Here is a 27,301-nt window from a genome sequence, read left to right as displayed (position 1 = left end):
TAGCGTTCATTTACTCAGTTCATTTATGCTTGTGTCGCTGTATAGCGAGATTTGAGACAACAGCAACAGCCTAACCAAACTATAACTGACTCAAAAGTACAAACATTCTGTATAAACGTTTTTGCTAGTGTTTAATTATTAAAAATAAAATCCCTCTCATTTCTGTGCCTTTCCTTAATATACTGATCATTCCTAGTGTTAATTAACTAGAGTAAATATTTATAAATACTTTTATAGAAATGGGGGGAAATTTAAAAGAGACACCAAGTGCTTTCATTGATGTAAATCCATCCTGCATAACAGGCTGGAGATTATACACTATTTGGTCAAATGTATGTGAACCCTTTTGTCTTTAATATGTATAATTACATAAATATTTTTTTTCAAAGCATGATCTCAACCATACTGAAAACCTTTGAGATGAATTAAAATACCAATTGTGAGACGAGACTTTTTGCTCCATAATCAGTGCCTGACCTTACAAGTGCTCTTTTAACTGAATGGGTACAAATTGCTACAGATATATTATAAACTCTTTGAAAGACTTTCACTTGGAAGGAAGTGGACGCTGTTATAGCTACAATGGAGTGGAACGAAATGTCCAACTATCCACATACTTTTGAACATATAGTGTATGTTTCTGATTATAAATATAAATAAGTGAAATAAGTGCTGTTTTCCAAACTTTACAGTAAGTACTAAATAGATTGTAAAAATAGTTTAGTATTGACACCACTGGTAGAGTACTAACTTCAGTCAGGATACTATTTATTAGTAGCGCTACTAAAACAAATAGTATCCCGAGTCAAACGGAGACAAGTCTGACTTTTTATTCTGCTAGAATCTAGAAAGTTTTAATCGTTTAAAGCTGCAGTCAGACGGCAACCATAATCCCAGCCTTACTGATAACAAACCGAGAAAAAGAACAGGCACATTCATCCAGCACTCAATACTCACTGAGCGCAGATCACACACTCTCACACCGACACACAGGCAAACAACATACACGTCACTCCCAAGCCCTCCGTGTGTGTCTATCAGGGTGATTGTCCATGCGTTCACTCGTTCTGTCCCCCGCCTTTCTGACCCCTGGTGACCTGGGGTTAGGTGACCTGACTGCCGAACACTTCCAGCACCAGTGGAGTGAGCTGCGTGCTGTGCTCGGGCTGAAAGGACAGCGTGCGGTACTGCTTGGAATGCTCCTCGCTCAGGCTGCGCAGTTCGGCCAGCTTCTGGATCATCTTGGCGTAATGCAGGCGCCCACGGTGGTGCACGCGGATGTACGCCTGGAGAACCTCGGACAGGCGCTCCTGCACAGACTCCACACGCTCGTGATCCTGCACTCCGGGACGATCTGTAATGTATACACAAACATACAGTCACACTATTTGGCAGAATTATTGAATTGACATGCATGTAAGTGACCTCAGAATGAGGAAAAAAAATTCAAAGCAGGTACGTTGCAATCAGTTACACTACTTAATGACACATTATTGAACAATAAATCTCCTCCGCAATTTTCCTCCCAATTTAGTTGTATCCAAATACCCGATTGCATTATGCTTCCTCTCTACTGATGTTGATCTCCACTCTGACTGAGGAGAGCAGTGACTAACACACGCCCCCTCCGACACATTCACACTTTTCACCTGCATGAGGCGAGTTCATATGTGGATCAGCCTTGTACACAGCGAGTCACACCCTGATCACATTATCCCCCATCTCTGTGCAGGCTCCATCAATTAGCCAGCAGAGGTCGTAATTGCATCAGTTATGAGGAATCCCCTCCAACACCCTTCACTGGAACAATCGTTGTTCGTGTAGGCGCCAGCCTGTCGGGTAGCAGAGCTGAGATTCAAACCAACGAGTTCGAGATGTCAGCTCTGGTGTGCTAGCATGTTTTACCGCTGTATACTATATTAAAAAAGTATTGGGATAGGCCTTCTAATTTTTGAATGTGTGCATTTCAGCCTCAACAATTGACAACAGGTAAAATAAATCAATTATAGTCAGGAAATTATTTGCTTCAAATTTTGCAGCAACAGTTTAGGGAAGGCCCTTTCCTGTTCCAGCATGACTGTGCCCCTGTGCACAAAGCAAAGTCTATAAAACAATACAATCAGCCGCTCAGGTGGCGCAGCGGTAAAAAGACACGCTGCAACCAGGGCTGGATTCTGAGTACGTAGTATCGAATCCAGCTCTGCTTCACCGGTTCGAAGCTGAGTGGCTGTATGAGCAACGATTGGTCCGTTGCTCAGTTGGGGGTGGGACAAAGAAGCGGACGTGGGTCTCTCTCTGTCAGAATGCGATTACGACCTCTGCCGGCTGATTAGAGGCGCCTGCCCAAGAGATGAGGAAGAGTGCCCTTAGGGTGTGTCTCTCCGCATGCAACACTAGGTGGCGCCAAACTCATGAAAAAAAAGTGTGGGTGGCAAAAATGCATCCGGCTGCTGCTCATGTTTTGGAGGGGATACGGGTTAGCTTCGATCTCCTCGGTCAGGACAGGGTTCAGCATAGACAGAGAGGAAGCACGATGCAAAATTGAACAATTGGATGCGCTAAAGGGGGAGAAAAAGGGAAAACAACAACAACAACAAAAAAACAATACAATCCAGTGTCCTGCACAGATTCCTGATCACAGCCCTACTGAACAGTTGGAACATCGATTGAGGCTTTCTTGACCAACATCAGTGCCCAGCCATACAAGTGCTCCTTTGACTGAATTCCCACACACATACTTTAAGGTCTTGTGAGAAGCCTTCTCAAAAGAGTGGCTGTTAATATAGCTGATAAGATAAGATGTCACTCTATTTTATTTTATTATTTAACGTCATGTTTTACACACTTTGGTTACATTCATGACAGAAACGGTAGATACTCATTACACAAGATTCATCAGTTCACAAGTTCAATGTCAAACACAGTCACTGACAATTCTGTATCTCCAGTTCACCTCACTTTTGGACTGTGGGAGAAAACCGGAGCTCACGGGGGAAACCCACACAGACACAGGGAGAACATGCAAACTCCACACAGAAAGGACCCAGACCGCCCTACCTGGGGATCGAACACAGGACCTTCTTGCTGTGAGGCGACAGTGCTACTCACTGAGGTGTCCAAATACTTTTGACCATAAAGCGTATGTGAATTAAATGTACTTAATTCAAATTCAAAATAAAAAAGGTCAGATTATTTTGTGGGCAGCACTGTGGCAGTGTGTAGTATGTGTGCCACACAGCATACGGGTTTTGGCTATGACATATCTCGCACCAAAGCTGTTCAAAAGTAGGCTGCCCTCTCGTTCAGCTCTATACACCGATCAACCATAACATTAAAACCATCTCCTTGTTTCTACACTCACTGTCCATTTTATCAGCTCCACTTACCATATAGAAGCATATTGTAGTTCTACAATTACTGACTGTAGTCCATCTGTCTCTCTGCATGCTTTGTTAGCCCCCTTTCACCCTGTTCTTCAATGGTCAGGACCCCCACAGGACCACCACAGAGTAGGTATTATTTGGGTGGTGGATCATTCTCAGCACTGCAGTGACACTAACATGGTGGTGGTGTGTTAGTGTGTGTTGTGCTGGTATGAGTGGATAAGACACAGCAGCACTGCTGGAGTTTTTAAGCACCTCAGTGTTACTTCTGGACTGAGAATAGTCCACCAACCAAAAATATATCCAGCCAACAGCACCCCGTGGGCAGCGTCCTGTGACCACTGATGAAGGTCTAGAAGATGACCGACTCAAACAGCAGCAAAAGATGAGCGATCGTCTCTGACTTTACATCTACAAGGTGGACCAACTAGGTAGGAGTGTCTAATAAGAGTAGACAGTGAGTGGACACGGTATTTAAAAACTCCAGCAGCACTGCTGTGTCTGATCCACTCATACCAGCACAACACACACTAACACACCACCACCATGTCCGTGTCACTGCAGTGCTGAGAATGACCCAACACCTAAATAATACCTACTCTGTGGTAGTCCTGACCATTGAAGAACAGCGTGAAAGGGGGCTAACAAAGCATGCAGAGAAATAAATGGGCTACAGTCAGTAATTGTACAACTACAAAGTGCTTCTATATGGTAAGTGGAGCTGATAAAATGGACAGTGAGTGTAGAAACGAGGAGGTGGTTTTAATGTTATGGCTGACCGGGGTATGTCTGGAACACCAGCTGTCCTTGTGTTGACAAAGTTTCTGTATCATAATTTTTTTGTACTTAATATAATTACACTGTTACAATCAACAGCGCCAACTCACCAGGTGAGAGCAGGCAGATTGCCATGAGCAGCACATGCTCTTCCTCATGCAGATATAGCTTCTTCAGGCCCACCTGAAACTTCACCAGAGGCTCCAGTAGCTCCAGGGTGTGTCCAGCTATGCATACACACAGAGCACCACAGAGGTTTATTTCATCAGGTTTAAAAAAAAAAAAAAAAACTGTGGCCTAGACATTCTGACTAAAGGCTTGAATATTTGAGGTCTTGTCAGTGCAGTAGTATTGTGTGTGTGTGTGAACGTATGCGGTTAAACATCAGACTCGAGCTTTAAACATCGATGCTTGTAGGTGACTGGCAGAGATTTATGAAACTTCCATTTCTGAGTGAGTCATTCGAAACAGGTAATTATCAAAGTTTAGGTGTGGTCATGGCAGTGTGCGTCAATGGAAAAATCCCAATCTGTGTGTGTGTGTGTGTGTGTGTGTGTGTGAACCTTTAGTCACGTCATTGATGCAGTACTTGAATTCAGGCCCTCCACAGCTCCAGCTCATATCCTCCAAATTGAAGGACTGATTAGACCTCAGCATGATCACCTCGATTGCACTGGACTTTAGTAAAGCTATCTGATCCTCAGCTGTTAAATCTCTGTCAAACAAACCACAAATGCACAAAGGTCAATAACATGACTTACTGTTTATTATTTTTTTTAACAGCCATAACATTAAAACCACCTCCTTGTTTCTACACTCTCTACATTTTATCAGCTCCACTTACCATATAGAAGCACTTTGTAGTTCTACAATTACTGACTGTAGTCCATCTATTTCTCTGCATGCTTTGTTAGCCTGCTTTCATTCTGTTCTTTAATGGTCAGAACTCTCCAGAGGACCACTACAGAGCAGGTATTATTTGGGTGGTGGGTCATTCTCAGCACTGCAGTGACACTGACATGGTGGTGGTGTGTTAGTGTGCGTTGTGCTGGTATGAGTGGATAACATACAGCAATGCTGATGGAGTTCACCTCACTGTCACTGCTGTCGAGAATAGTCCACCAACCAAAAACATCCAGCCAACACTGATGAAGGTCTAGAAGATGACCAACTCAAACAGCAGCAATAGATGAGCGATCGTCTCTGACTTTACATCTACAAGGTGGACCCAACTGGGTAGGAGTGTCTAATAGAGTGGACAGTGAGTGGACACAGTCTTTACAAACTCCAGCAGCGCTGCTGTGTCTGATCCATTCATACCAGCACAACACACACTAACACACCACCACCATGTCAGTGTCACTGCAGTGCTGAGAATCATCCACCACCTAAATAATACCTGCTCTGTGGTGGTCCTGACCATTGAAGAACAGGGTAAAAGCAGGCTAAAATGGTATGTAGAGAAACAGATGAACTACAGTCAGTAATTGTAGAACTTCTATATGGTAAATGGAGCTGATAAAATGGACAGTGAGTGTAAGGAGGTGGTTTTAATGTTATGGCTGATCAGTGTATATGCTATTCGTTATCAACCTGTTTTACATATTTAAAAAAAACAAAACTGGGTTTTTAGGTCTGGCCACTAGGGTGCATCAAACTATTAATTATAGATTTAATTTAGACCCAGTTTTACAGTGATGCCGTGCCACATTTGTTACGGTTGTTTTGTTTTACACTTGTATAGCTACAGCAAAACGATGCAAAAATGTCATCTTAGCAGGTAGATGTTATTAAATATAGAACACTTTCTTAAATGTATCTACAATTTCTTACTTTGTTTGTTTAACAGGATTTTAAGTTCATGTTTCACACTTTGGTTACATTCATGACAGGACAGGTAGTTACAGGGTACACAAGATTCATCAGTTCAAGTTTCATGTCAAACACCCTCACAGGCAATTTTGTATCTCCAGTTCACTTAACGTACATGTGTTTGGGAGGAAGCCGGAGCTCCCGAAAAAAACAAAAAAAAAAACAGACATAAAATCACTAAGTCCAATGATTTATTTGCATGCTGATTAATTGCACTGTAATTACTTGCTCAGTTCACAAATATAAGGCAATTTAATAGGACCAGATGCACCTTATAATGCAAATAAATATTTGTTCACATGTTTCAGAATGATAATAAAATAATACACAGACCTGGCATAACATTATGACCACTTACAGGTGAATAACACTGATTATCCCTTCATCATGGCACCTGTTAGTGGGTGGGGTATATTAGGCAGCAAGTGAACATTTTATCCTCAAAGTTGATGTGTTAGAAGCAGGAAAAATGGACAAGCTAAGGTTTTGAGCGAGTTTGACAAGGGCCAAATTGTGATGGCTAGACAACAGTCAGGGTCAGAGCATCTCCAAAACTGCAGCTCTTGTGGGGTGTTCCCAGTCTGCAGTGGTGGTCAGTATCTATCAAAAGTAGTCCAAGGGAGGAACAGTGGTAAACCAGGTGACAGGGTCATGGGCGGCCAAGGCTCATCGATGAACGATCCAACAGACGAGCTACTGTAGTCCAAATTGCTGAAGAAGTTAATGCTGGTTCTGATAGAAAGATGTCAATGCACAGTGCATTACAGTTTATGGTCATAATGTTATGCCTGTCTGTGTACAGTGCAATACTGCTAACACTGTATTATTGCAGTATTCTACTGCAACAGTGCACTACCTGCTATGGTTTGCTAATTACATAATTAGGTCTTTATAGCAAGTTCAGACTGTGTTCAATCTAAAGGAATGTAGACTGTGAAGTAGATCTCATCTATTTAAGAACTGAAAGATTTGCTTCTTGAAGAATTGTGCAACATCTTACCGTAAAGCATTCAGTAAGTTGTTTTGGATGCCAAGGGTAACTTTCAAAGTTTCTTAACCTTCTTGCCAGTCTCTAAAGCTGAAATAATTCCAACACCACTACATTTTACAGTGGGAATGGTGTTACCTGGTCCTGTTAAATTTAAGTCACTTTTTGCCACTTGGTTTGAAAGCCGTTAAAGTCTGTTTGTTTATTAGGATTTCAATGTCATGTTTTATATCGAGCACAGTCTTGGACAATTTAGTATCTCTAATTCACCTCACTTGCATGTCTTTCGACTGTGGGAGGAAACCGGAGCACCTGGAGTAAACCCACGCAGACACGGGGAGAACATGCAAACTCCACACAGAAAGGACCCGGACCGAACCCAGGACCTTCTTTTTTTTTTTTTTTTTTACCCCTTTTTCTCCCCTTTTTAGCGCATCCAATTGTTCAATTAGCATCGTGCTTCCTCTCTGTCTATGCCGAACCCTGCCCTGACGGAGGTGATTGAAGCTAACCCGTATCCCCTCCGAAACACGAGCAGCAGCCAGATGCATCTTTGCCACCCACACATTGACGAGTTTGGCGCCACCTAGCGTTGCATGCGGAGAGACACACCCTAAGGGCACCCCCTCCCATCTCTGTGTAAGCGCCTCCAATCAGCCGGCAGAGAACGCAATCGCATTCTGACAGAGAGAGACCCACATCCGGTTCTTTGTCCCACCCCCTCATATAGCCACTCAGCATCGAACCGGTAAAGCAAGGCTGGATTCGATACGACGCTTCTCAGAATCCAGCCTTGGTTGCAGCGCGTTTCTTTTTACCGCTGCGCCACCTGAGCGGCTTGAACCCAGGACCTTCTTGCTGTGAGGCGACAGTGCTACCCACTCAACGACCGTGCGGCACGAAAGCCGTTAAAGTGACAATTGTTGCGAGTAAAGATTACTTTTTTAAAACACCTTGTGTTGGTTGCTCAGTGGACATTGCATTTAGTTACGGCCACCGACTTTCACAATTCTGCATGACAGTGTCACAGTAGCTCTTCTAACAAGTCATTTGAGTTCACTGACTACATTTAGAGGGGGGCTCTGAAATAGACAGTGAGGTTTTAATTTCCTATTTTCTGGACTGAGCTCTTATGTCTTAGACCTAAGACCTTTAAAATCTGAGATCTTTATTACTATATGATCAGATGTCTAACTTGTTTTATTTTGATTTGTTCTGTGGGCAAAATTCACTTATAGGCCTGAATAGAGCTATTCATTCTTGTGATGTAGCTGAAAACAAATGAATGCTTTACACAGATGCTCACTAATATTAAAGTAATAATTGGCAAGGTAAGGTGTTGCAACAAATTAAAACTAGTCTTGTGAAACAAATCAAATAACTTTCTCATTAATGTTCAGGGGGGTAAATGATTTTTTTTTTTTACAAGGAAGGAACTAAAAACTAATGTTAAATCTCCGCTGTTCACAATTTAGGTGAAACAAACAGAATACAGATGACAAAATTACCATCAGTGAATCAAACAGATCTTTCTTTGAACTAAATCAAATGGTAGTACTGTTCCGGAAACCTTTATTTTTAAGACATGAATATACAAAAACTAGCCAGATTTGAGCTGAAAAGTTTGTTGGAGTAACCTGTGCTTCTTTCACTGGAATTTACCCCCAGCTTTTGAAAAAAAAAACATGCAGTTCTGATGTGTATTCTCGTTACAAGATCCATGGGAATAATCATACATTCACTCCCTAACAGCACAACAAACAAACCTCCACACACCTGAATCCGGGGATCATCTTGGCAAAGCCGATGACCTTCTGGATGCTGTAACTGACCAGATCAGCCAGGTGAGGGAGCATTGACAGACGAGAGCCATCAGCCTCCTGAGAGTCAGGACTTGATCCCTGCTCCTGGTACATCATCAACATATTACTCAGATTCATCTTACTGTCACCTGACTCTGTACAAAGAGAAACAGAGAGCAGAAGAGACAGAGAATAAATTTGTGTTTTTCAGACAGGTGGCGAAAAACACACAGTTCCAGCAACTAAATAAGGTACATGTACTTTATTTAGATGCTTCAGTTTCTTCACAAGTCTCAAACTCACCAGTGGGTGGATTGGTTACTCTTGAATTTAACTTGATTCAAATGTTCAGGTCAGAATCTACTGAGATTGCAGGCCAGGCTTAGTCAGATGTTGTTCATCCAACATCAGTTCCTGACCTCTCAAAAACGTCTGACTTGTAAAAAGCTTTCCCAGATAAGTGGAGGCTGTTAGAGCCCCAAAGAGAGGTTTAATATAATGATCTAAGCTTTAAAACGGCTTTTATACAGTCCCTGACAGAAGTTCTGTCGCTTATCCATGTTGTGGAAACAAAAGCTTATAACCTGACTTTAAATTCATCCATTGGTTTTAGAAATGACTCATATGAAAGCTGAAACCCTCCCAAATGAGGTTTAATTTACGAAAATAAATTTGCTTCACTGCAGAAATATTGATCATTTAATGAACACAGAAAGGTCAGATTTTGGCAAGACAAAAGTTTTGTCGCCTTGTCATATAATGCACCCAATCCTAGTTTACAGCCTCACCTGTGCTCACTAATTGATCGGTTAATTAGTGGGTGTGTATAAAAAGAACCCCAGCACCCCAGACCTTCACTTGAACTGCAACTTCACCTCTGACAACATGCCAAAAATCCACCCTGCGACCAAAGCCTTGATTATCAAGAGGCTGAAGACCAGATCCACTGCAGAGGTGGCTGGCACCTTTAATGTGTCTCAGCGTCAAGTACAAAGAATTAAAAAAAGATTTGAAGAGACTGGAGATGTTTTTGACAAGCCCAGGTCCGGCAGACCTCGCAAGACAACTGCTAAGGAGGAACGTTTGTTGGTTAGAAAATCCAAAGCCAGCCCCTCTTCCACTGCAGCAGAGCTCCACCAGGCCTGGTCACCTCAAGTCCCTGTGTCAACTAGAACAGTTTGTAGGATTCTGTCTCGAAATGGCCTCCATGGTCGAATCAGTGCCCAGAAGCCAGCACTAAACAAAAGGCAATTAAAAAACCATGTGGCATTTGCCAAGGCCCACAGCCTGCTAAACGGATGGACGCTGGAAAAGTGGCAGAAGGTGGATTTCTCAGATGAATCTTCAGTTGAATTACACCACAGCCGCCGCAAATACTGCAGGAGACCTACTGGAGCCCGTATGGATCCAAGATTCACCCAGAAAACTGTTAAGTTTGGTGGTGGAAAGATCATGGTCTGGGGTTACATTCAGTATGGGGGTGTGTGAAACATTTGCAAGGTGGAAGGCAATATCAATAGCCTAAAATATCAAGAAGTATTAGCTACCTCTTACATTCCCAATCATAAAAGGGGTCAAATTTTGCAGCAGGATGGTGCTTCATCTCATACATCCATCTCTACATCAAAGTTCCTCAAGGCGAAGAAGATCAAGGTGCTCCAGGACTGGCCAGCCCAGTCACCAGACATGAACATCATTGAGCATGTTTGGAGTAGGATGAAAGAGGAAGCTTGGAAGACAAAACCAAAGAATCTTGATGAACTCTGGGAGGCATGTAAGACTGCATTCTTTGCTATTCCTGATGACTTCATCAATAAATTGTATGAATCATTGTCGAACCGCATGGATGCAGTCCTTAAAGCTCATGGAAGTCACACAAAATATTAAATATGGCTCTAATAGCACCACAACTTCATTCACCAATGTTATTACTTTCTGTGGGCGACAAAACTTTTGTCTTGCCAAAATCTGACCTTTCTGTGTTCATTAAATGATCAATATTTCTGCAGTGAAGCAAATTTATTTTCGTAAATTAAACCTCATTTGGGAGGGTTTCAGCTTTCATATGAGTCATTTCTAAAACCAATGGATGAATTTAAAGTCAGGTTATAAGCTTTTGTTTCCACAACATGGATAAGCGACAGAACTTCTGTCAGGGACTGTACATACTAAACATATTCAAGTCTAAAAATGCACTAAACTGTCTTTAGATATAAGTCAATGTGTGATGCTTTGTGATGCCTCCCACTCTCTCCAAGGTAGGTTCCCAGTTTGCCCCATTTGTTTCTAGAAAATGATCAGGATAGTGTTTTCTGAGGATAATATTTACCACCAAAACTTATAGACATATACACCAACCAGGCATAACATTATGGTGAAGGTGAATAACACTGATTATATCTTCATCACGACACCTGTTAGTGGGTGGGGTATATTAGGCAGCAAGTGAACATTTTATCCTCAAAGTTGATGTGTTAGAAGCAGGAAAAATGAGCAAGCGTGAGGATTTAAGCGAGTTTGACAAGGACCGAATTGAGATGGCTAGACGACTGGGTCAGAGCATCCCCAAAACTCTTGTGGGGTGTTCCTGGTCTGCAGTGGTCAGTATATCAGTATCTAAAAGTGGTGCAAGGAAGGAACAGTGGTAAGCCGGTGACAGGGTCATGGGCTTCCAAGGCTCATCAATGCACGTAGAAAGCAAAGGCGGGCCTGTGTGGGTCCGATCCAACAGACGAGCTACTGTAGCTCTAACTGCTGAAGAAGTTAATGCTGGTTCTGATAGAAAGGTGTGAGAATACACAGTGCATTGCAGTTGCAGGGCTGTTTTGGCAGCAAAAGGGGGGCCAACACAATATTAGGAAGGTGGTCATAATGTTATGCCTGGTTGGAGTATAAATACATACATTTTAGTAACATCAGACACCTGATTTTAAAACCTTTGTGTCGACCTTAATGGTACAACGTGCTATCAGATCAGTGAAAACAATTAGCAGCCAGGTTGGGTAAGTGTACAAGTGCATATTTAATATATTGTTTCATAGTAATGTTTTTCTTCTGAGCCTGGGCCTGTTTAAATGACAGAAGCTTATTTTATACAAGGAAGCGATAATCTATTTAATTACCTGAGAGACAAACACACAGCAGGAAGTGTGTGTCACTATATCTTCTTTATTAAGAAGAAAACACTCTGTTCATTCAGAAGGATGAGTCACTGTATTATCATGCTTTCCACACATGCGTGCTTTATAAGAAAATGTTCTCAATTTTGCTGTATTTGTGTATATTTGGTGTCCTTTATAATTAATATCTTACCTAACTGCTCATGTGCAAGCTGTACCATGTATCACTATGTATGTGACAAACTTAGATTTGATTTGATTAAAAAGGTCTGGGTAGTCTGACAATATATATGATCTGATAACAAAATTATCAGCAGTGATTTGACTCTGGCAGGGTATTTGCAGATCGGTATATGACAGCTGTGATATAAACTGTGACAAAACAAGACTTATTTCAAATCAACTATGTAGGAATTCCTACATCATTTTCATGTGAAGGACAGGAGGAATCATGGCAGAAAACGATTTACTCAAAAATGTATTCAAACGTTTACAAGCACACTGAAAAAACACGTATGCCCTTGTCTAAGCCTTAAAATTTTAAATTACTGCTATTCTTCCTTTGTAATGCATACTCTGGATTCTCATCACCTCCAAAAACACGGTTTACTTTAAACTGCCTCTAGGTGTGCAGCCAGTCCAGGTTTTATTCCAGCAATGAATTAAAAACCCTTTTGCAGTATAAAGCTTGTATCTACTACCTCTAAATAAAAATGCTAAAGCTGTTAGCATATGTGCTGTCTTTGTATGTGCAAAGCATTTTAAACGCTGTTTACTAAGGATGTAACGATGCACCACAAGACAGTTAAAATCGATGCACATATGCCACAAGTCAAATCGATTATTCATTTAAGATGAATTGATATTCACTTTAAACAGCAGAGGGCACTGGCGTTATTCACCTCGCCTGGTTGACAGCACTTCACAAAGTGGGGATTTTCCAGCCAAATTTATTTATGCGAGGATACTTTCTTTATTTGTATTATTTATTTATTTATATAATGTTGGATTTGTTTTGAAAATTCATTTGTTTTTTTACACAATAAGCATTATTTGGCATAGTTTGTACCTACCTCAGAAATAAAAGGGCATTCATTATTAATAAAAGATAAATAAAAGATAAGCACAAATACAGTATTTTATTTTTTAAGAGAAATAATAAAAGGAAACTTTGTCATAATTTGTCTTCAATTTCATTTTGTAAAAATCGGGAAAAAATCGTATCGTGAACCCAGTATCGTGAATCGCATCACATCGCGGGTAGAGTGTATTGTTACATTCCTACTGTTTACCATTTCTGAACTGATCAATGGTTTTAAAAAAAGACTAGAAAATTCATTCAGTAGGTGTTGTATTAGTTTGTCTCTGTAGTAGTCTTCAGAGGAAGTGCATTAGAGAAAAAAAGAGAAAAGGTCTGATCCTGCAGGCTGATGAAGTAGGCTATTATAAGGACAGCCTCACTTTTATTGCAGAATGGAACATATTTTATTACAGAAGGTATTTTGAAAAACAATGCTATATCCCTACAGGCATAAGTAAAGTTTTTAGAAAGGGTGGGGTTCAGGTCTCCCACAAGTTTCTTATGCTTTCAGCAAGGATAACAAAAGATATTGTTTTCAAACAAATGTTTACTAGTCATCTGCTAAATGTTTTAATAGTTGGGAGTTTCCTCACCTGGGTCTGCTTCAGCAGGATCTGCATCAACAACTGAATAGGAATCATGAATAAGAATCATTGGTAGTGCCCATCTGTTGTTTGCAGGTGACGAATCAAATGCCTCAAAGACCCAGTGTAGGCTATAGGTTGTTTAGAAGAGATCTGATGTATGCTAACAGCCTATTGATTTTGCCACCCCATTACACATGATTAATTTCACTCTTATTAACAAAACAGCTTCCTCTGGGTTCACTAAGGCCCCTAGTGGTTCAGAACATGACCCACTGGTTTAAAACCGCTACATTAGATCACAATTTATAATAAATTTAGCAGCTTATGCCAAGTTCACACTACATGACTTTCCAAGTCGTCAGGTCGCTGTACAGTTCACACTACACAACTGGATCTCTTGTTACCGGAAGTCTTTCAAGTCGATGTGGCTTTCACACTACACAACTGATCGGCGATAGGGGGTTTCACACTACACGATCTATCACCAACTGGAATCGCAGGCGAGCTTCTCTGGTCTCCCAAACTACGTTTCGTCACGAAAACAAACGCGAGAAGTGACGAGGGGTTTAATGATACCACGTCCAAAAATGCACGTCAACAAGTAGCGAGTGAACAAAGTTTGTGTGCTGATGTGCAGAGTAAAATCAAGGAGAAAAAATAAACAAATCTGAGTGGATTTGGCTACGTGAACAGTATGGATTGTTCTATAGTGAGTTGAAGGTTAATAAATATTTTTTGCAGTGCAACATTGGTGTTATGTTTTGTAGAGAACGATAAGGTCAGAAATACTGTAAAACCTGTGTGTGCCGATGTATTCTGATATAAACTATATTATGCCCCTGTCCCATCTTTTTACACTCCTACCCCATGTTTCCCCTCACCCCGTATCTTGCATTCTCATTGGCTATGCGACATAGCACTCATTGCCTGTCGGCCGACTCATATCCAGATATTTGACATGCTAGATATATAACTTCAGTCGCCGAGCGCTCGGCAAACACTCAGCGAGCCGCTCGGATCAAGTTGTTGAGTAGTTCACACAGCGATTGAGAGCCGAGTTTCGATCGCCGAGTTGCTCCTGAGCCGGCAAATCTAGCGCCGACCAGTTGGCGAGCGAAAATCAGGGCAAACATCGTGTAGTGTGAACTAGGTATTAACAGTAATTGTGCATTGATGTGCAGATGTTTGGACTCTGTAGAGAAAGTGTGGAACTTTTTTGCACTACATTTTAAAAACAAGAAATTGTAAGACAAGAAACTTTTTGCGTACAACTGTGGTTGGCTAAGCTGCAAGTTAAAATATGTAACACAACCACACCACTCATGCCTCTCACATCCCAGCAGCTACAAGACTACAAATTACATAGCAATAAATGTCTGACGTTTGCCTGTGGGCCAGTCGCAAAGCTTGCAGAACAATTTAATCTTAGGTTACCTGGAATGTTTTTCAATACTTTTTTTTAGTAAAAAGCTGCCCCACTGTCAGTTCTGGTAAGTTAAAGAGTCATGTCTGAAACTGCATTCAAGTGCAACTTGGAAAATTTATATTTAGTAATTTTGTTTCCTTACATTAAAAAAGAGAGAAACATTGCATGGTTTATGGTGGAATGTTCACTGACAAATATTTTACAAATCAGTTTTATGCTTAAATCTCCCAGTTCTACCCTTAAACATCTTAAATGAAATGTTTAGCTTAAGTTTCATACTAAGATGAAACAGAAGACACTATATGTAATTTTTTTACTGAAATGAACCCTACCATGACTAACATTAACCCTAATAAACATCCTGCAGAGAATCCACACATTCTGCCTCTCACTACACACGTGTTACATTTACTTCATTCCATAACCATAATATTACATTACAACGCTATACAGTGTGTAGCTGTAGTGTGTGTAAAGGTGTGTGTCTTACCAGGAGAGTGGCTGAAGGAGTCAGAGGAAGCATCTGAGAGAGAGTGCAGTGAAGCAGCTCGACTGGCACTGCGTGTAACTGGACCTTCTCTCACTGGAGGCTGTGAGACACAAAAACAAAAGGCATTTACAATTAAGATTTAAATGAGAATTTCCAATGTGAGCAGTGGTGGCTTATCATTTCAGATACTGGCCAGGTCGAGAGTTCCAGGAGCACCACAACTATCTGCTACTGTTGCTTTAATTGTAGTCTTACTTTATTTCAAACTATTTTTAAAATCACTTATGTCATCACCCAATTTTATAGCACGGCTACAGATCATTTTCAGCTTTTGCATGCATGTACCGATTCCTTAAAGCAAAACAGCTTTTAAGTAGATCTAGTCAAAAAAGGTTACATAATTTTTTTTTTTCATTTTTATGTTTTACCACCACTGCATCCTGGTCAGGGTCGTGGTAGGTCCAGTTTCCCCTTACTCATAAGACACAATGCCGTTCCCTCCCCCCAGTCATAAACAATCGTGTCTGTCTGTAGACGCTGGTCCGGCCGACAGCATTGCTGGTAATTCGAACCCTGGATCCAAGTGGTAATGGGTTAGCACAATTTACAGCTTTGCCACCCAAATTCAAATTTTATCACAATCAGAAATCAGTGAATCCATCTTATAGTAACCAAGTTCAGGTAAATTCACTACAATAAGTACAAAAATAAGTAACATTGGTTTTGTTTTGTTAGGGAAGCACAAAGGCTGGGGGGAATAAAAGGCAGGATTGTTAGCAGTTGGAAACTGACAACAGTTTTACAATACACTACAAGTTTTTTTAAAGAAAATAAACCACAAACATGTTAATTGAACCTCTTTCAGTTTCAATTATTACAATATTAAATATAATCAAATATCACAACTAAGAGCTGTTGAAAATGACGTTGTTTTAAGTAAAATGTATCATTTGGCTTAGTTATGTCTATTTTTGTGCATAAATCCTACATTGTTACAATGAATCTATGTGTAATTCTAATTACACAGATTAGACAACTGTGTGAAAATTGCAACTGATGCATAACCACAAGTACCAGCAAGGTTAAGATCTAACTTAGAAATTATATTTTTACTATTTTCATTTTCAGGGTAGCTCAGTAGTAGTAGTAGTTTAAGAATTACTCATTTTCAGGGTAGCTCAGTAGTAGCTCTTGCCACTGTTGGACCCCTGAGCAAGGACCTTAACCCTAAATTGCTCTAGTTGTCTAAATGCTGTGAATGTACATGTCATAGCAAGAAGAAGATAAGCCCATAAAATTTACTTTGCCGTTATAAGGAACAGTGGTGGCCTGGTAGGTGGAGCTTTGGACAACCAATCGGAAGGTTGTGGCTTTAAATCTTAGACCTGCTATGCTGCCACTGTTGGGCCCTCGAGCAAGGCCCTTAGTCCTCTCAGCTCCAGGGGTGCCGTACAAAGGCTGACCCTGCACTTTGACCCCAGCTTACATAAAAACTAAAATTAATGTATGCGGAATATATGGGGAAACCAGTGTACTGTACATGCGTATGACAAATAAAGGTGTTCCATCTACCACAGATTATAAAGAACAGGTCTTGTAGAGTAAACAGGAAAAACGCTCACGTTGTGGTTTTAAGACACTTTCCCGTCTCTTATTCCCTTGTAATATGATAGTCTGTTGGGCTTTAACTCTCACTCAATAAATATCAAATAGAAAAGAATTGAAAGTTTACTCGAAAGCGGGAGAAATCAGAGTAGGAGTCATCGTAGGTTTTGTGATGTGCCTCCAGCAGTACGGTGATGAGCGTGCTGTGCTCATCTGTGAGCCGGGGCTTCTGCGCCTCCTTCTGCGCCTCCTCTTTCTTTCTCTTCTGAATGAGATCCTTCTTTCTTTGCACTTCCTCATCAGTAAGGATAACTGTTTAACACAAGGCATAATGAGAAAGTGGTGACGGTTATACGAGACACCAAGCTAATGATGAAAAGCAAACAAGAGCTGCAAATGTTTTTCAAGTTGTGAAATATTTATGTAACTCTGCGTAACTCACACTCCTTCATCATGCCAATATCCAAACAGCGTTTGAGTCTGCAGGACTGGCAGTGGCGGCGGTTGTCCTTAGTGATGGAGCAGCTTCCACTAAAAGGGCACGTAAAGCTGGCTTTGCGTTTCATGCTGCGTCTAAAAGGGAAAGAAACATGACGGTGATATCAGTGGTTTGATCAACAAGAAAGTGCTGCTGTATAGTTGGAACTTCACATTCCTATACATCTAGGTGAAATTTATTTAATCCTTGGTAGACTGAAACAGCAAGTGACTGAAGAAAGGCCTAGAGTGATTCCAGTGCAATTAGTTTTAGGTTATAATACTGTGAAATGCTGACACATGCCAAGTGTCAACAGACGTCAAATCAACTTAATCAAGGTTTGGAAATTAAAGCACTATATACAAGGGATCTTCAAAAAGTATCTGCACTTTTATATTTTGATTGGGAACGATGAGGGTGGGAGGAGTAGTAATTGGTCGTGTCTTAGAGCAGTGCTCCCCAACCTTTTTTGCACCACGGATCGGTTTCATATAAGATAAAATTTTACGGGAGGATTCAAAATAGAATAACTGTACTGCTCACAAATGAGCTTTTTTCGCTGCAACGAGACACTGCTTCCACCTGGGGGTGATATGAGATGATAAACACCCGTGTGTTGGAAATGGAAGCAGTGTTTTCATTGCAGATGTAACAATCTCTAATTATTTATTCTTGCTGTGCGGCCCGGTAATAAATGACCCGGCGCCCGGTGGTTGGGGACCACTGTCTTAAAGACTTAAAGAGAGTTTATATTCCAGATTTAGCACCATCTGATTTCCACTTTTTGGACGCTCAAAGAAGCTTTAATGGGAAGAAGATTTTCATGTGATGATGATGATGATGATGTAAAAGCAGCGGTGCATCAGTGGCTACATGCTGCAGAAAAGTGACGTAATTTTTTTTTTTGAAATTCTTAATAGAGTGAGGAAAGAAGAACCCTTGTACAGAAAGGCAGTGTTGATTATACACATGATTATTGATTATTTATAGATTTATAGATGAATCACTTGTGAATTACACATGGAATGCTGATTAAATCCCGTGTAGAAGTGTGAGAAGATCACTATTTTTTAAAAGCATTTGTTTTTTAAATAGAATGTCCAACAAGCTGTGGCCAAGTGTTCAAATATTTTTGGCCATATATTGTATATATACACCGATCAGCCATAACATTAAAACCACCTCTTTGTTTCTACACACATTGTCCATTTTATCAGCTCCACTTACCATATAGAAGCACTTTGTAGTTCTACAATTACTGACTGTAATCCATCTGTTTCTCTGCATGCTTTGTTAGCCCCCTTTCATGCTGTTGTTCAATGGTCAGGACACCCACAGAGCAGGTATTATTTGGGTGGTGGATCATTCTCAGCACTGCAGTGACACTGACATGGTGGTGGTGTGTTAGTGTGTGTTGTGCTGGTATGAGTTGTTTAGACACAGCAATGCTGATGGAGTTTTTAAACACCTCACTGTCACTGCTGGACTGAGAATACTCCACCAACCAAAAATATCCAGCCAACAGCACCCCATGTCCAGCGTCCTGTGACCACTAATGAAGGTCTAGAAGATGACCAACTCAAACAGCAGCAATAGATGAGCGATCAGCTCTGACCTTACATCTACAAGGTGGACCAACTAGGTAGGAGTGTCTAACAGAGTGGACAGTGAGTGAAAACGGCATTTTAAAACTCCAGCAGCGCTGCTGTGTCTGATCCACTCATACCAGCACAACACACACTAACACACCACCACCATGTCATTGTCACTGCAGTGCTGAGAATGATCCACCACCTAAATAATACCTGCTCTGTGGTGGTCCTGACCATTGAAGAACAGGGTGAAAGCAGGTTAAAAACACAGATGGACTACAGTCAGTAATTGTAGAACTTCAAAGTGCTTCTATATGGTAAGTGGAGCAGATAAAATGGACAATGAGTGTAGAAACAAGGAGGTGGTTTTAATGTTATGGCTGATTGGTGTATACAGAGGGGGTGAGAGAATGTAAACGCACTTTAATAAATGTTATCTATGGACTTTTTTGGTAGCACTGTGTAATATTATGTTTAAAGGTGACTTATTTCTTGACATTTATATAAAAGTTATATTCCAACTAACTTTATACAGGTGTGTGTGTGTGTGTGTGTGTGTGTGTACATATGTGAAGTTGTGGATGTACCTGAAGAAGCCCTTGCAGCCCTCACAGGTCATGGCATTAAAGTGGAAACCAGAAGCTTTGTCACCACACACCCCGCAGATCCGGGGTACATTCCGATCAAACTCATCAGGCATTTGAGAGGACGTACTAACTGTGGACTCCATCACTGCACAGACAGACGGAGAGAAATATGAAGACAGCGTTAGGTCTGGTGAGCAGCGGGTTTACTGATTGCCAGACTGCGGGGGCGGAGCTGCAGGAGAAATTGACTGTATGTAATGGGTAAAGCAGCTGGAAATCTCCCTATCCTTTAACGTTACCCAATATCAAAACAGAACCACAAATCATAACTGACGTGCTTTAGCACAATGCTGAATAATTAACAATGCTTTAATAGAACTGTAAATCACTTTGGCTGGGATACAACAGCAGGTGACAGCGGTCGGCTGAAAAACAAGAGATCCTTCACATTAGCGATTTTAATGTATGCGCGTCCTAAATTAGTGAGGTGAACCCAGAATCTGTCCTCAGATCGGGTTCACAAAGCCTTGTTGAACTTCCTAAATACAGACCCCAATTCCAGAAAAAAGTTAGGACGTTTTGTTAAACGCAATAAGAAGAATCTGTGATTTGTTAATGTTTCACAGATCAACTAATTCTATTTGTAAATAGAAACACTGTTTTTTTGGAATTTGAAGCCTGCAAAACACTCCACAAAAGTTGGGACAGAAGCAAAATAAAAGTACAAAGTTTACAGAATATTCAAGTTACAGCATTCCACAATTAAAAGGTGAGAAAATCATGATGGGTATAAAAGCAGGATTCACCAAAGGATCAGTCTTTACAAGCAATGATGGATCGCTGCTCACCACTTTGTGCCAAACTTAGTAAGAGAATTCCCAATCAGTTAAAAAAAGAAAATTTCTCAATGCAAGATAAATTTAGTTAAAAAATGCAAATAATTTTGTCGTTCACCACCTACTGTTCATAATATTGTAAAAAGATTCTGAAGAGATCTCAATCTAGGGTATCTAGGGCCAAGAGAAAACCCCTACTGAATGTGTGTGACCTTTGTGCTAATCAGACTGCACTGCATGAGAAACAGTCAAGCTACTGTAATAAATATAGCCACATGGGCTTGGCAGTACTTCAGAAAACCATTGTCACTTAACACAGTCCAGACAACCTGATATTCTATTACACAAAAAGAAAGCTGTACATCAATTCTATATAGAAACGCCTCAGAGTTCTCTGGGCCTCAGCTCATATGTGCTGTTTGGTCAGATGAGTCCACGGCTGAGTTTGTATTGGGGGGAAAGACAGACGTCGCCCATTTTTCCTGCTTCTAACACATCAACTTTGAGGATAAAATGTTCACTTGCTGCCTAATTTATCCCACCTACTAACAGGTGCCGTGATGAAGAGATAATCAGTGTTATTCACTTCACCCGTCAGTGGTCATAATGTTATGCCAGGTCGGTGTATATTCAAAAACAATAAATTTGATCAGTGAAAACTGAAAATCTTTTTTTAAATAATTTAAATAAGATTTAATGATCTATTTTTACTTTTTAACCTTTATGGAAATGGGGTTTTGTACTTTAAAGCCTCAAAAACACTCCACATGCAAACAGGACCAGCACTGGCTGAACAAAAAAACACTCCTGGAGGATAAGGAGTGATGTCACAGCATTCCTGTTTTCACTCAGAATACCAGATTTGGTTTATGGCAGAAAAACAAGATGGGTTTTCGAATAAAGAGCAGGTTTTCCGGAATGCTAAGGACCCTATGATGTCCATTACATGCAATTTCTATAAAAATATGACTGCAGATCCTGAAACACACACACACAAATATACACACCCAGGGTTGGGCAGTGATGGAATGCAAGTATTTAGGGAATAAGTTTAAAGTACAAAAGAGCAACATTTGTTTTTAGGCCAAGTTCTGTTTGAATTTATTTACAATAAAAAAAAAGCAAAACAAAATATGAGTGTAGTTTAATACAGCACACACAAACACACATTCACAAACACAGAGCTGAGATTTTCAACCTAATTTTTTTTGCTGTAGGTTGGAGCTTGGATATTCATTTCTATACGCTTTAAAACATGCAGAGCATTACACTAATCAGCCATAACATTAAAACCACCTCCTTGTTTCTACACTCATGATCTATTTTATCAACTCCACTTACAATATAGAAGCACTTTGTAGTTCTACAATTACTGACTGTAGTCCATCTGTTTCTCTACATACTTTGTTAGCCCCCTTTCATGCTGTTCTTCAGTGGTCAGGACTCTCCCAGGACCACCACAGAGCAGGTATTATTTGGGTGGTGGATCATTCTCAGCACTGCAGTGACACTGACATGGTGGTGGTGTGTTAGTGTGTGTTGTGCTGGTATGAGTGGATCAGACACAGCAGCGCTGCTGGAGTTTTTAAATACCGTGTCCACTCTAGACACTCCTACCTACTTGGTCCTTGTAGATGTAAAGTCAGAGACGATCGATCATCTATTGCTGCTGTTTGAGTTGGTCATCTTCTAGACTGCCTACGGAAAGCTGTTGGCTGGATATATTTTTGGTTGGTGGATAATTCTCAGTCCAGCAGTGACAGTGAGGTGCTTAAAAACTCCATCAGCACTGTTGTGTCTTATCCACTCATACCAGTACAACACAAACTAACACACCACCACCATGTCAGTGTCACTGCAGTGCTGAGAATGACCCACCACCCAAATAATACCTGCTCTGTAGTGGTCCTGTGGGGGTCCTGACCATTGAAGAAAAGCATGAAAGGGGGCTAACAAAGCATGTAGAGAAACAGATGGACTACAGTCAGTAATTGTAGAACTACAAAGTGCTTCTATATGGTAAGTGGAGCTGATAAAATGGACAATGTGTGTAGAAACAAGGAGGTGGTTCATATGTTATGGCTGATCAGTGTATAGTGGCACATTAGATAGTGTGGGTGCCCCAAAAATCTAGGTTCCATCCTTATCTACGGTCACTGTCTATGAAAGGGCAGGCTTGTTTTCCCTGCGTCTGTGTGCCATCCAAGAATACCGTTTTCCTTTTGCCTTCCAAAGCATACCAGTAGGTAAGCTGGCTACTTGGAATTTCCCCTAGGTACAGTGTATCACAAAAGTGAGTACACCCCTCACATTTCTTCAGATATTTAAGTATATCTTTTCATGGGACAACACTGACAAAATGACACTTTGACACAATGAAAAGTAGTCTGTGTGCAGCTTATATAACAGTGTAAATTTATTCTTCCCTCAAAATAACTCAATATACAGCCATTAATGTCTAAACCACCGGCAACAAAAGTGAGTACACCCCTTAGTGAAAGTTCCTGAAGTGTCAATATTTTGTGTGGCCACCATTATTTCCCAGAACTGCCTTAACTCTCCTGGGCATGGAGTTTACCAGAGCTTCACAGGTTGCCACTGGAATGCTTTTCCACTCCTCCATGACGACATCACGGAGCTGGCGGATATTCGAGACTTTGCGCTCCTCCACCTTCCGCTTGAGGATGCCCCAAAGATGTTCTATTGGGTTTAGGTCTGGAGACATGCTTGGCCAGTCCATCACCTTTACCCTCAGCCTCTTCAATAAAGCAGTGGTCGTCTTAGAGGTGTGTTTGGGGTCATTATCATGCTGGAACACTGCCCTGCGACCCAGTTTCCGGAGGGAGGGGATCATGCTCTGCTTCAGTATTTCACAGTACATATTGCAGTTCATGTGTCCCTCAATGAAATGTAACTCCCCAACACCTGCTGCACTCATGCAGCCCCAGACCATGGCATTCCCACCACCATGCTTGACTGTAGGCATGACACACTTATCTTTGTACTCCTCACCTGATTGCCGCCACACATGCTTGAGACCATCTGAACCAAACAAATTAATCTTGGTCTCATCAGACCATAGGACATGGTTCCAGTAATCCATGTCCTTTGTTGACATGTCTTCAGCAAACTGTTTGCGGGCTTTCTTGTGTAGAGACTTCAGAAGAGGCTTCCTTCTGGGGTGACAGCCATGCAGACCAATTTGATGTAGTGTGCGGCGTATGGTCTGAGCACTGACAGGCTGACCCTCCACCTTTTCAATCTCTGCAGCAATGCTGACAGCACTCCTGCGCCTATCTTTCAAAGACAGCAGTTGGATGTGACGCTGAGCACGTGCACTCAGCTTCTTTGGACGACCAACGCAAGGTCTGTTCTGAGTGGACCCTGCTCTTTTAAAACGCTGGATGATCTTGGCCACTGTGCTGCAGCTCAGTTTCAGGGTGTTGGCAATCTTCTTGTAGCCTTGGCCATCTTCATGTAGCGCAACAATTCGTCTTTTAAGATCCTCAGAGAGTTCTTTGCCATGAGGTGCCATGTTGGAACTTTCAGTGACCAGTATGAGAGAGTGTGAGAGCTGTACTACTAAATTGAACACACCTGCTCCCTATGCACACCTGAGACCTAGTAACACTAAGGGAAAATGACAAGCGGTGCTCAATTTGGACATTTAGGGGTGTAGTCTCTTAGGGGTGTACTCACTTTTGTTGCCGGTGGTTTAGACATTAATGGCTGTATATTGAGTTATTTTGAGGGAAGAATAAATTTACACTGTTACATAAGCTGCACACAGACTACTTTTCATTGTGTCAAAGTGTCAATGTGTCAGTGTTGTCCCATGAAAAGATATACTTAAATATCTGCAGAAATGTGAGGGGTGTACTCACTTTTGTGATACACTGTATATAGGTATCCTGTCTTATGTGTATTTTTGCCTCCAGCATTTCCAGGTAGGCTATAAACCCACCACAATTAAGCAGTCAGTAAAGATAATAAACGTGCACATGAATGACACGTGCTGGTCAGCTGCCTGTTCCTATTTTTCACTTGATGTGATGTTTACGTGTAGAATGTTGGGAATTCTCCTTTACATTTCCACATCTTTTATTTATGAGGAACAATATTTATAAATCCTGGTGAACAAACTATTTACGATGGGTGTAATTCAATACTGCTAGTCTGCTGAGCATGAGCTGTTTTGTAGCTAGTTTTATATTGCACTAAAAAAATCACCTTTCACAGCTTAGCGGTTGTTTACTCTGCCTTCCAGGGGATCATCAGAATGTGCAAACGGCTCTATTTATATTCTGACTTTACATGTATACACTGATCAGCCATAACATTAAAACCACCTCCTTGTTTCTACACTCACTGTTCATTTTATCAGCTCCACTTACCATATAGAAGCACTTTGTAGTTCTACAATTACTGACTGTAGTCCATCTGTTTCTTTGCATGCTTTGTTAGCCCGCTTTCACCCTGTTCTACAATTCAGGACTCTCCCAGGACCACCCCAGAGTAGGTATTATTTGGGTGGTGTGTCATTCTCAGCACTGCAGTGACACTAACATGGTGGTGGTGTGTTAGTGTGTGTTGTGTTGGTATGAGTGCTGATGGAGTTTTTAAACACCTCACTGTCACTGCTGGACTGAGAATACTCCACCAACCAAAAATATCCAGCCAACAGCGCCCAGTGGGCAGCGTCCTGTGACCACCGATGAAGGTCTAGAAGATGACCAACTCAAACAGCAGCAATAGATGAGCGATCGTCTCTGACTTTACATCTACAAGGTGGACCAACTAGGTAGGAGTGTCTAATAGAGTGGACAGTGAGTGGACACGGTATTTGAAAACTCCAGCAGCGCTGCTGTGTCTGATCCACTCATACTAGCACAACACACACTAACACACCACCACCATGTCAGCGTCAGTGCAGTGCTAAGAATCATACCTGCTCTCTGGTGGTCCTGTGGGGGTCCTGACCATTGAAGAACAGGGTGAAAGCAGACTTAAAAGGTATGTCGAGAAATAGATGGACTACAGTCAGTAATTGTAGAACTACAAAGTGCTTCTTTACCATATGTAAGTGGAGCTGATAAAATGGACAGTGAGTGTAGAAACATGGAGGTGCTTTTAATGTTATGGCTGATCACTGTATCTTAGTTAACACTGGCTCCATAAGAACCCCCTCACTGTACTGCCACAGTGTCACTTTTTATTTTGTTTTCAGCCATGAATACTTTTAAAGTTTATTAAAATGCACTAATCACCTAGACGTACTCACACATCCATCAGCATGGCACAGAGCAGAGTAAAAACTCATTTGGTTTGATTATAGTGGCTCCTGAATGATTGACCCACACTTTCATCAGCCTGTGGAAAAAAAACCTCTTAAATAATAAACAAACCTATTACGGTCAAAACTGAGGTTGGTGGTTCTTATTTGCAAGCTGCAGGATGGATGAGGATTAAAACTGGACTGCTGGCAGAATGTGAACCAAACGTTCTGGTGCAAATGAAGCTGAAAGATCCAGGTGTCTGAATCGAAAGTGCTGTCTTTATTATATAAAAACAAAGTTTGGTTTGGCTGCACTTTTGAGTAGACAGAGCTTGCTTTGCTCGTCCGGGTCATGATTGTGGGTCCTAAGCCACCAAAAAAAAAAAAAAAAATCTGTCACAGGTCAACACTCGTGTCCACTCTATTAGACACTCCTACCTAGTTGGTCCACCTTGTAGATGTAAAGTCAGAGACGATCGCTCATCTATTGCTGTTGTGTGAGCTGGTCATACTATAGACCTTCATCAGTGGTCACAGGACGCTGCCCACGGGGCGCTGTTGGTTGGTTATATTTTTGGTTGGTGGACTATTCTCAGTCCAACAGTGACAGTGAGGTTTTTAAAAACTCCATCAGCGCTGCTGTGTCTGATCCACTCATACCAGCACAACACACACTAACACACCACCACCATGTCAGTGTCACTGCAGTGCTGAGAATGATTCACCAAATAATACCTACTCTGTAGTGGCAGTTATGGGCAGTTGTAGCCTAGCGGTTAAGGGACTGGACTAGTAATTAAAAGATTCCTGGTTCAAGCCCCACCACTGCCAGATTGCTGCTGTTGGACCCTTAAGCAAGGTCCTTAACCCCCAATTGCTCAGACTGTATACTGTCACAGTACTGTAAGTCGCTTTGGATAAAAAGCTAAATGCTAAAAATGTAAATGTAAATGTAAATGTAGTTGTCCTGTGGGGGTCCAGACCATTGAAGAACAGCATGAAAGGGGCTAAAAAAGGTATGTAGAAAAACAGATGGACTGCAGTCAGTAATTGTAGAACTACAAAGTGCTTCTATGTGGTAAGTGGAGCTGATAAAATGGACAGTGAGTGTAGAAACAAGGAGGTGGTTATAATGTTATGCCTTATCGGTGTATATAATCGTAACATTACTCATTAGGTCTTATTCTCTCCAATGAGCCAATTCACGTTCTGCATATTTTTAGGGATTGGAAGTTACAAAAACTTAACCTTCCTATGCTTAACCGACCATAAAAAAGTAAGTATAAGTAAAGATCAGCATTTCATGCATGCCAAAAAGCATGGTACAGTGTTTACTGGTTAATTATATCATCCAGTATCCCAGTCTGGCACTTCTTCTATTTTCCCACTTATTTCAGCTGCTC

At 41.2% G+C, this 27,301-nt stretch overlaps 1 protein-coding gene across 1 annotated transcript in view; it reads right to left on the bottom strand.

Moving 5' to 3' along the window:
- Positions 1–844: 844 nt before the first annotated feature.
- The window catches only part of vdrb (vitamin D receptor b), a 53,004-nt gene continuing 26,547 nt past the window's right edge, over positions 845–27,301 (bottom strand). Inside the window, exons 3-10 of the mRNA XM_062997039.1 lie at positions 19,788–19,932; positions 17,573–17,703; positions 17,258–17,442; positions 15,526–15,625; positions 8,797–8,977; positions 4,724–4,875; positions 4,271–4,387; positions 845–1,354 (exon numbers count right to left, since the gene is read on the bottom strand). Of these exons, the coding sequence (XP_062853109.1) occupies positions 1,104–1,354; positions 4,271–4,387; positions 4,724–4,875; positions 8,797–8,977; positions 15,526–15,625; positions 17,258–17,442; positions 17,573–17,703; positions 19,788–19,930 (1,260 nt within the window). The 5' untranslated portion in view covers positions 19,931–19,932 and the 3' untranslated portion in view covers positions 845–1,103. The remainder of the gene's footprint in view (positions 1,355–4,270; positions 4,388–4,723; positions 4,876–8,796; positions 8,978–15,525; positions 15,626–17,257; positions 17,443–17,572; positions 17,704–19,787; positions 19,933–27,301) is intronic.

This window comes from Trichomycterus rosablanca, chromosome 6 (assembly GCF_030014385.1).
Source record: "Trichomycterus rosablanca isolate fTriRos1 chromosome 6, fTriRos1.hap1, whole genome shotgun sequence".
Taxonomy (NCBI): Eukaryota; Metazoa; Chordata; class Actinopteri; order Siluriformes; family Trichomycteridae; genus Trichomycterus; species Trichomycterus rosablanca.
The sequence above is the reverse complement of the archived record's forward strand: the minus strand, read 5'-3'. Positions and strand labels throughout refer to the sequence as shown.